At 39.2% G+C, this 11,603-nt stretch overlaps 1 protein-coding gene and 1 pseudogene across 1 annotated transcript in view; one reads left to right on the forward strand and one right to left on the reverse strand.

Annotated features, from left to right (window-relative positions):
• Positions 1 to 11,603, reverse strand: part of MXI1 (MAX interactor 1, dimerization protein) — a gene marked incomplete at its 3' end in the record, with an annotated part of 76,391 nt that overhangs the window by 43,901 nt on the left and 20,887 nt on the right. The window contains exon 3 of the mRNA XM_006880171.1: positions 945 to 974. Coding sequence (XP_006880233.1) covers positions 945 to 974 — 30 coding nt within the window. The remainder of the gene's footprint in view (positions 1 to 944; positions 975 to 11,603) is intronic.
• Positions 10,259 to 10,714, forward strand: LOC102870851 (annotated as a pseudogene).

An 11,603-nucleotide genomic window follows, 5' to 3' on the forward strand; every position in this document is an offset into this window, starting at 1 on the left:
GAAGCACAGAAAGTTATACAAGTGTTCAGGTCATTTGTTCTATGCTCGACAGCACTTAACAACAACAACATATAGTACTTTAGGGAGCTCAGGTGGCTTAGTGGTAAGAAGTTGTGCTGCAATCTTAGAGGCACATAGTTCAAATCCTACTCCAGAGAAGAAGGATGAACAATCTCTTTCCACTGGAGGGTCAGCTATGGGTCGGTTCTAATTCAATGGCATACAGCAACAACAACATACAGTTATTTCAATTGTCTGTCCCCCTATGACACTTGTCCTGGAACTAACACATAGTTCATGGGATAAAAATGTGTTGGATGAATAAATGAACAAATTACAAAGGAAGAGAAAGTCAATGTCCTACAATGTACTTCTTATTGTACTGTTCACTACCTACCCTACCTGGTTATTAAGTCAATTCTGACTCAAAGTGACACTCCATTGGTTTCCAACAATGTAAATACTCATAGGAAGGGACTGCCCATCTTTCTCCCGAGGAGCATCTGGTGGATGTGAATGACCAAAGAATCTCTGGAGGAGTAACTGGTAGATCTGAAGCACCAGAGTCAGCAACACAACATACATACTACAGACAATGGTAACAGAGTTCCTCTTTACCTAGCTTTGAGAAATCCCTCAGTGACACCATATTTAAGTCATAAACCTATCACAACTAACCTGTTAGGGAAGACAGCAATAAAGCAGGCAATACCATAAACTCAAAATTCAAATGAACTTACAAATATATTTACTTCTTCCAGTTTAAATAACAGAAATTTCTTTTTAAAGACTTTTTAAAAACTAAATATATGTAAAAACTGTAATAATGTGATTAAGCTTCAAAATAAAACGCAACTACCGTATTCTATTCCATTACAGTCACCAAGAAACTCTTATGTTTGCTTTGTAACATAAATGAAAGCTGCCGCTCGTCAATGACTCACCGATTCTTTTCCAGCTCATTATGTGTGGACCTAAGAGAAGAGAGGGAAAAAAATGGAGCATTAGCCATTTTTCACTACGATTATACACAAGACAACTAGTGACTGCTATATCATACCCTGTGCATTTATCATAACAACGGTCAAATTTCATAAATGATCATAATAGTCGTCAACATTCCATAATTTCACTCATCAGAAGAAACTGTCTTCATTCACACCATGGTTCTTCTTTCAGGTAAAATGTGTTCAATTAGCAACTCTAAATATTCTGATAGTTGTGTGGTTCCTTTAATAACATTATTACCATGTACAACAAGCTGGCACTCTTGTCTACTTCTATTACCTGTTGTTGTTGTTATGTGCCGTCGAGTCGCTTGCGACTCATAGCAACACTATGTACAACAGCCCTAAACTCTGCTCTGTCCTGTGCCAATCGCACTGTCTCTGACACTCCCATCCCTATTACCCCAGTCACTGAATCAATCCACCTCATAGAGGGTCTTCCCCTCCTGCACTGTCCCCTCCACCCTCCCAAGCATGATGTCCCTCTCCAAGGACCGGTCTCTCCTTATAACATGTCCAAAGTATGTTAGACGGAGGCTTAGAATCCTTGCCTCCAAGGAGCCACCCGGTTTAACCCTTTCCAGGATGAATCTGTTTGTTTTCCTAGCAGTCCATGGTATTCTCAATACTCTTCTCCAGCACCACAGCTCAAAGGCATCAATCCTCCTTCTATCCTCCTTGGTCACTGTCCAACTCTCTGATGCATAACAAGTGATTGTAAAGATCAAGGCCTGTATCAGACGCACGTTAGTCTCCAGAGAGACACCATTGCTCTTCAGTACTTTGGAGAGGTCCCTAACAGCAGACTTTCCCATGGCAATGCGCCTTTTAATTTCTTGGCTACTGGTACCAAGAGTGTTGACTGTGGAGCCAAGCAAACTAAAACTGTGAACAATCTCAATCTCTTCACCATCCATCCTGATGCTGCCAATTGGTCCAGTGGTAAGAATCTTAGTCTTCTTGACACTGAGCCTCAATCCATATTGAAGGCTGCAGTCCTTGACCTTCTGCAGCAAGCGCTTCAGGTCCTCCTCAGTTTCTTATGTCATCTGCATATCGCAGATTGTTGCTAGATCGTCCACCAATCTTGACCCCACATTTCTCCTCATAGAGCCCAGCCTCCCAGATAATCTGTTCTGCATACACGGTCAAAAGGTATGGAGACAGGACGCATCCCTGTCACACACCCTTCCCAATTTTGAACCATGCAGTGTTCCATAAACTACATTTTGTTAAATTGCAGGCATTACACCAGAAATTTAAACCAAAATAGAATCTCATTTTTATTCAGAAGTTTCAAAGTGTGTACATTTCTAGATCTCCCTTCACTTTCACCTACCCACCCCTGAATATGGGGAAAACCCAGTTTTGGCATAAAAGCTGAAAGCAGCTTTGCCTTACTCACAAGGGATATGAGCAAATGTCACCTCTCTTACCCCTTATGTGAAACACAAAGGAAAAAAAAATACATAAACATTTAAAACACATTACTATAAAGAAAAGAATATGAATAAAATAAAGAAGTACTGTTTTTAAAGCTGGAACAATATACTGCTAAATGCTAACAATGGTTCTTCTAATTCAACTCTCAATACTATCAAGTCACAAGTGACTCATAGCTGACAGTCCATGGGACTCCAAGGCTGTAAACCGCAGAGGGAGGACTGTCTCTATTTCGCCCTCCAGGAGAGGGATCAGCACAGTGATTGTAATCAAGGGCTTCACAGTGGAGATTCTGAGAATGGCACTGAGTCAGGCCGGGTTTCATTCTACTGAACACTGGGGCCGCTGTGTGTCCGAGCTGACTTGACAACATCTAACAACAGCAACAGTAATCAAAATAGCCTGATACTTGTTTAGTTATAGACAGCATCGATCAATGGAATAGAATGGAAAATACAGAAAGTAACCCAACATCTATGTTCAACCAATTTCTGACAAGGGCACCAAATCTATTCGAGGAAGGGATAGTCTCTTCAGCAAGTGATGCGGACAAAACAAAATTTCCATGTGCAGAAAAATGTAATAAGAGACATACCTCATGCCATACACACAAAAACAAATTGAAAATGGATCAAGAACCTCAAAGTTAAATCTAAAACCATAAAATTCTTGGAAAAAACTATAAGGAGCAAATGTTTGAGACTTAACTTTTTTCAGTGACAGATTAGCAAACATAACAATGGCACACCATGAGCAAGAGAAAATAACTGGTATTTCATAAAAGTTAAATATGTACATTTATTAATTAATATGCTTTATCAAAAGGGAAAGTGACAATCTGCAGATGGGGAGAAAACGATCTTTGGGAAAGACAGAACTGATAAAGGCTTTATCTCTACAATATTCAGGAAAGTTCTATAACTTAGCCAAAAGACAAGCCAATCAAAAACTGGGTCAAGGACATGAACAGACACTTCACCAAAGAGGCTATTCAAGTGGCAAGATACATGAAAACATGCTCAATATCATTAGCCATCAGAAAAATATAAATTAAAACTACAATGAGATACCATTTTACAATGGCCAAGAGAAAAACAAAAACAGAAAAGTGTCAGAAGGGAATGTGGACAATCTGGGATCTTTGACCTTTTAGTGGGAATACAAAATTTTACAGCTTTTGTGGAAAATGGTCTGGTAGGTGAGAAAAACTGGATAGATTGTGTATACTGCCCTGAAACAGATGAGGGAGTGAATAATTTAAAAGCGATGTATGATAGGGTCTTATGGTTATCACAAGAGTCCACAATTAAGGTTGCATAGTGGAATGTACTTGGAATGGCGGGAGGGGTGTGTGTGGGGGATTGTGTCCCAGGGAGGGAGTGTTTCTTTTACTTTTGAAAGAGAGGAGCGAAATGGGGGGGGGGGGGGCTGGGCGGGGAGAGAAGTGCAGCAATGAATGAATGGAAATCCAAAATCTCTATAAATGCTCATTAAAATTATTAAAGAAATAACAATAAAGCTTAAGAAAAAAAGAAAAAAATCTAGAGGGAGAACCTCTGTATGACCTAGAAATTCCTAGGAACAGACTCTCAGACACAAAGAGAAGTGAAACAAACAGATACACCCACATCTGTGTTCACTGATGCACTAGTCTTAGTGCAAAAAAGATGGAAACAATGCTAGGTGTCTAGGGCAACAATGTAAATGTTCCTCAACAAAGAAATGAGTAAGTAACTGTGGTACATGCATATATGTGGTGTATGAGTTCCTGAAACATTAATGAATCTGGAGGACATTATGTTTAACAAACAATTCAACGGAAAAACCCAGTAAACTCTATGTGTTCATTCTCTTTTATAAAATTACATACACAAATGTAAAGACATTAATGGTCATTAGTGATTACCAGGGAAGATTGCCTCTCTAGATAATAAACATTTGTTATTTATGGTGATAGAAAAAGTAACACTGAACGACCATGACGCAATCAAACAATTCATGGGATTGGATTTCTTGATTTGATGCATTACGACCACCCTCTCAGGGCATCTCATTCAACTGCCATACTACAGTTCATAAAAATCTGTTTCACACACCAGTTTGGTCAGCTGCTTAAAAGTTTGCAAGCGCGATACAATTATTAAGTGCTACTCATCTACAGTAAAAATAAAGAAAAAGAGTCAAAGATGAAACTAAGTCTATATTGCATAAACACAGGCATTCACCATTCTACAGCGCTTCACTGTACTGTACTTAGAAGATCAGTAAGTTTGTTTATAAATTGGTTTTGACAACCCCTGTGTTAAGTTAAGTCTGTTGGTGTCATTTGTCCAGAGATAGGTGCTCACTTTGTGTCTATTTCAAAATGTTTTCATAATGCTTCTATTGAAGAGACTACGGTAGAATGGGAGCCTGCTTGGCCTTCATTACCTACCTACCTACCAACCAACCAACCTTACCCACCCACTCTAATCAGGGGTCCTGATAGGAGAAAAATGAGAACCAGCAGCTCAAATTTTTGTAAGAAAATTTTTTTAAATCTCAAAAAAAACAAACAAAATAGCTCCTGATTTATAACTGGATTGCTTGTGACTGAAGGACTTCACAAGACAGCCCTGTGATGACATCCTTCAAACTTTGAACTCAAACTAATCCCTGAGGCCACACCTTGCAGTTAAATAACAAATTATCTCAAAAAAAAAATAAGGTCATTGGTAACTATTGAAATATTTTCTAAAAGTAACCTACATCAGATCAAATGATAAGTAACTGCTTTAAAACACACATTTAGACTGGAAGGGGCATAGAAACCAGATGCACAGAAATGAGAGTGGAAGCACTGTGAAGAACAAATGTTCCTGAACAACTGTGCAAAACTGGTGAGAATTTAAGACTGTTATGCAAACCTTCCCTGAAAACACAGGAAAATATCTTAAAATTGAAGAATCAAAAGGTTTCTTCTAGTTGCAGTCTACTTTTCACCTTTTTCTATTTTATAAGGCCCAAGAGACATGGGGGGGGAAAAAGAGCTGCTAATTTTCAGCAAATTTTCTCAGATGACAGTACCTCTTTCTCACAGAAAGTAAAGTCTTAGCATATTTTAAGAGTTTGGCCAAATTAACAATAAAGAAACTATCTTAAAATATGCAGAATTCATAATTTAAGACTCGTAGCTCAAAGCTCAGTAAATTCACTGAACTGCAACCAAACCTCTATGACCATGCAAGTACTTAGATAGTTTTGATTGTTACATTCTTTTTTGTTTGAATAAAAAGTTCAGTATAAACCATTACGTTAGAAGATGTTAAAGACATATTTTTCAATATGAGAAGAATTTATAATTAATAACAAGATCTCCCATTTCAGTGAGTCTGGTTTCAATGGAGGCTTCAAGCCAGTTCGGTTATGACCAACTGAGCAAAATTAGAACAGACTTAAATTGGTAAATTTTGAGTTTACTACAGTGTTAACTAAGGGGGAAGTGAGACATAGTGAGCCTTTTTCAGAAGCCTGAGGTGTGAGGCTGGCTGGTGGCCAGGACTGTGGAGAGCACCAAGCATTCAAAAGGAGGATGCGGTCGATGGACTCCACTGGGGAGCTGGGCACCGCTGTTTGTGACTCTGTCAGTCAGGAAGATCTGGCTGTTATTCAACACATACACTGCTCTTGTCTTCTAGGAGGAAGAGCCCATTTTTAGCACCACATCATCATCTGGTCAGGTCTTCACCTTCCATCATTCTCATACATGCACATTCCACAAATGCAGATCTTTTCTGGTCTCACTTTGCAGCTCATGACCGAAATGTGGAAGAACTAGTTTGAAGTTCTGGTTTAAGTATATTTCTTAGAAGAAAACTAAGGGCAAGAGAAAATCCACACATGAAATAGCAAAGTAAATTATACATGGTAACATTCTCTTTAGAGAAGAGCAGTCTGTTTACCAAAAACTTAGGCTAAACCGTTTGGTAATGCCACTGAAAGACATAAATGCAAAAACTAATATACCCAAAGGTAACCAACTGTTGCATTCCAATATTACATTTTATTATCAAAGCAAACACCAAAAGGACATAATCGGATCCACCGCTGTGAACAAAATGAAAACTGCAGGTTCTTCCCACCTCTCAACAGACATTTCTTTATTATTTGTCTTATATATTATTTATTTGGAGGGGGAAATGACATGTAAGAATGTGAACCTTTCCATCACATCATGTGTGCATCAAATGTGTGCAATTATTTAGTTATACTAAAAGTAAAATTATAAATTTCCAAATACAAGAAAGCAAAACTGATCATAAATGCACTAATCTTTACTAGACTGACATAGGGTTGTTGGGGTTTTTTTGTTGGTTTTTTTTTTAAATTTATTTTATTATTTTGCGTGTGTGTACCGTCAAATCAGATCTGACTGGTACAAGAGGAGATTGCCCCTCTTTCTCCAGGAGAGCATCTGGTGGATTTGAACCGTGCACCTCTGGGATTGCAGTGAAGCTTCTTGCCACTAGGCCACCAGAGCTCCCTTAGACAGGCATGTTTTTCCAATTTTTTTATTGTTAAATTCCATCTTATTCCTCACCATCCTTTAACCTCTCTGCTGTGTTTAAGTCCATTGTTGTAGGCATTGTGAAGATCAATTTCAAAAAGAATCTTCCTGGCAAGCTCAGGTGGCCTAGTGGCAAGAAGTTGCACTGCAAGCTCAGAGGTGCACGGTTCAAATCCACCAGATGCTCTGCTGAAGAAGGAGGAACAATCTCATCCTGTACCAGCCAATCTGATTTGACGGTACACACATAAGGGGGGGAAAAAGGATCTTCCTCTCCTTCACTGACTCTCTACCTTTCCAAGCAAAAACAACAACAACCCCCTTGATCATTCAGCCAGTTCTGAGATGAGGACAAGACAGAGGTGCGTAACACAAAAGATGCCTAATTGCACATACGTAGCACATATGTGAGAAAGCAATGATCCAAAGGGTGTAGGAAATAAATTAACCATTGAACATACCCTACATTAGCATATTCAGAAATAATTCTCTGGATTCTCTGCATCTATGTGTCCAACCAGGCCCTTTCAATAATGTGCCACGGAAACAGTCAATTATAAAAAAATACCCCGAAAGGCTGCTGTGTTCTGCATAATTTATTTAGTTACTTCACTTTAATTATACAAATAAAATGTAGCTCTAAGAGCAAACACTAATGAGCTCTTTTACTTTCAAAAGCCACTGTTGTTGTTTTTATTATGTACCATACCAAGTCAGAATCAGCTCAGAGGTGACTGCCCCTCCAGTGGATTTCAGAGGCAGTGAATCTCAAGGGAGAAGAATACTCATCTTTTCCCCTCAATTCACATGCTTTCGAGTTGGCAGTGTGATTCCATACCACTAAATCATCAGAGCTCCCGATAATTATAAATAGATACAGTTATCAGTAATATAAAATTGTTTTGCTGATGTTTTCATGAGCTGTGTAGTCAATTTCAACTCAAAGTGGTCATGCAGAACAGAACAGAACAGAAAGAAGTGTCCCGTCAAGTTTCTGAGGCTGTCATCTTTAAGGTGGCAGTCGGCCACGTTACTGTCTCAAAGAGCTTCTGGGGTGTTCAGATTGCTGGTCTTTTAGCTACCTGACAAGGATTTAACTAGTGAGCCACCAAAGTTCTTTCTTTTTTTGCCACTGCTAAAATATTAATAAAGCAAGAAAAATTCTATTAAAAGCAGGTGGGAAAATCATTCTGACAACATGTACAAACCAAGAAGCACTCATTCTAACAGGACAGCGAGATACTGCTTGGTTTAAAATCAGGACAGGTGTATGTAAGAGGTGTATCCTCTTTCCAAATCTATTCAGTCTGTATGCTGGGCAAATCATTCAAGAGGCTAGACTATACAAAGGAAAAGGCAGCATCAGGAGTGGAGAAAGAGTCACCGACAAGCTGTGTTATGCCAAGGATTCAACCTTGATTACAGAAAGTTAAAAGAACTTGAAGTACTACTCAAGAAGATCAAAGACTAAAAGACTTCAATGTGGATTATACAGCAATATCGAGAAAAAGAAAAAAAATCCTCACCAGTTGACCAACAGACAACGACAGGACAGATGGAGAAAAGACTGAAGTTGCCAATTATTTAATTTTACTTGGCTCCACAATCAATATTCATGGTAGCAGCAGTCAAGAAACCAAGACATGTTGCATTGGGCAGATTAGCTATTAACACGTTGCTGCAAATGACGGTACTACATCAAAGAGAAAAATGTGTTCCTAAGCACAGTCGTCAATTTAAAAGTGTGCGACAACGTATTAAGGATTCTTTAAAATGCTCAGTATAAACACTAAAATGCATCCCATGATATTATGATACTGCCCACTGCTTCATATGGATGTCAAAGTTGGACATGAAAGAAAAACAATGCCTTTGAATGGTGGTGTTGGCGAGAATACTAAATATACTCTGGGCTGCCAAAAGATGGCATTGGCGAGAATACTAAATATATAGTCTGGGCTGTCAAAAGAACAAATCTGTCCTGGAGGACGTGCAACCAGTGTGCCTGTTAGAAGCAAGGACAGTGAAACTTCACCTGACAGACACTTAGACATACTGTCAGGGGGCACAAGTCCTTAGAAGAAGACCACATGCCAGGGAAATTGGAAAGTTAAAAGAAGAGAGGAAGACTCTCAACGAGGTGGACTAATACAGTGACTCCAATAATGGGCCCGTGCAGGGCAAAGATCAGGAGGATGTAACAGGTTAGCACCAAGTGTCAATCTGTTCACAGGGAAGCTCTGCGTGGTCGTCACCTTGGCAGATCTGTGGTTCAGAGGGTTGCTGTGAGTTGTACTTGACTAAACAGCACCTAACAACAACAACAAAAACACCAGCTTCAAGTGCTACTCAGAGCTGGTGGTTCCTGACAAGATGCAATTGTTACTGTCAATGTAAACAGCTTTCCATCAAAAGGTAAATCTCACTGGGGGGGGGGGATAATTAAACTGAAAACTTTAATACTATAGACATTTAGGGAAAATGCCTCATAAAGAGGGGTGTGTCGGAGACAGTGCGATTGGCACAGGACAGAGCAAAGTTTAGGGCTGTTGTACACAGGGTCGCTATGAGTTGCAAGCGACTCGACGGCACATAACAACAACAACAAAGAACATGGTATTGTTTCAACAACAATTATACACTACAATAACTAAGTTCACAATAAAAAAACAAAAACAATTAAAAAAAAACAACCACCACCCAAGCATCTAGAAAAGATGTATAAACATATTCAAGATCTTTTTTTACTTGAAGCATCCAAGTTGCTATTGTTAGTAAAAGCCATTCAGGTGGTTGACTTGTAGCAACCACACACACAAAACACCATCACACACATAAAACAACGCCTTCTCCTGAGCCACCCTAACCTGGCTGTTCGAGCTCATCATTGGAGCCGATGGACTGACGCAGCTCATCAAGGTCTTCCTCTGGTTCACAGATCCTCTGCTTTACCAAGATCATCTCTCCAGGGATGGGATCCTTGGGCAACATGTCCAAAATGCATGAGATGTCTTGTGAGACCCTCTTTCACAGAACATTCTGGCTGTATTTGTTACAAGATAATTGCTTGTTCTTCTGGCAATGTATGGGATATTTAAGACAACATGAACTCAAGGCATTCATTTTCTTTTTTGTTTTCCTTACTCATTGCCCAGCTTTTACGTGTATATGAAGCAACTGAAAATACCGCAGCTTAGGCCATATGCACCTTAGTCTTTACAGTGGCATCTTTGCTTTTTAAACAGATGTCTTGGCTACAAAGATGGCACTGAAAGCAAAGAAGGAAGCCCCTGCTCCTCCAAAAACTGAAGCCAAAGCAAAGGTGTTGAAGGTCAAGAAGACATCCTGAAGGGCATCTACCGCCACATATAAAGGAAGATCCGCACATCACCCACCCTCAGCTAGGCTTAGACACTAAGACTCTAAAGGCAGCCAAATGCCCCTGAAAGAGCACCTCCAGGAGAGACAAGCTTGACCACTATGCCATCACCAAGATACCCCTGAGTCAGCCATGAAGAAGATAGAAGGTAACAACATACTTGTATTCACTGTGGATGTCACGGCCAATAAGCACCAAATCAAACTGTAAAAACATGTCTATGACACTGATGTAGCCAAAATCAACACTTTGCTCAGGTCTGATGTAAAGAAGGCCTATGTTCAACTTGTTCCAGATTACGATGCTTTAGATGCTGCCAACAAGATTGAGATCATCTAAACTGAGTCCAGCCGGCTAATTCGAAACAGAATTTTTTCTCAACAAAACAAAACAAAAACCCACAAAAAAAAAATAACAAATAGATGTTTTGCAGCAGATCTGGCCAGTGCATTGTATCATCTGATTTCCTCACTGTCACTTCCATGGGCACTGATTGTTGTCATATTTTATGAACCCAAACAAAACTAAATCCTTAACAACTTCATATTTTTCTGTTAGTCTTCTCCATTTTTTTAGCAAGCAACATTTCAAAAACAATGAAAATCCTATCAGAGTCTTCCTCCAATTCTGACCTCATTCCTCTTCTTGTAGTCCAGTTCCAGAGATTAGTGCTCACTGTTCAGACTGGAGAAGTATGGTGAGAGGACACAACGTAAGACACATACCTTCTGAAAATGTTAAACCACAGTGTTTCTTAGTTTGTTTGAATGACTGCCTCCTGGTTCATGTACAAGTTCTGCATGAGTACAATGAAGTGTTCTGGAATCCTCAGGCTTCATCATATCATTCATAATTACTTACCATCCACAAAATCAAATGCCTTTTTACAATCAATAAGCAAAGTCAAGAACTTTCTGGCATTCTTTGCTTTCCTTCAAAATATGCCTGACATTAGCAGAGATATCGCTAGTTGCACATCTTTTTCTGAATCTAGCTTGAATTTCTGGCAGGTTCCTGTAGATGTATGGCTAATAAACATTTTTAAGTTACCAGAAAAATGTTACTGTTGTTGATATTAACTATATTGTCCTAAAATCTCCATATTTTATTGGCTCACCTTTCTTTGGAATGGGCACATATACGGATTTCTTTAAGCAGCTGTCTCCTGAATTGCTTAAGTTTGTGAACACTTCCAGTGTTGTATCTTTTGGTTGTTGTTGTTGTTGTT

Source organism: Elephantulus edwardii, unplaced genomic scaffold (genome assembly GCF_000299155.1).
Source record: "Elephantulus edwardii isolate Elephantulus edwardi_28Jun2011 unplaced genomic scaffold, EleEdw1.0 scaffold00006, whole genome shotgun sequence".
NCBI classification, from domain to species: Eukaryota; Metazoa; Chordata; class Mammalia; order Macroscelidea; family Macroscelididae; genus Elephantulus; species Elephantulus edwardii.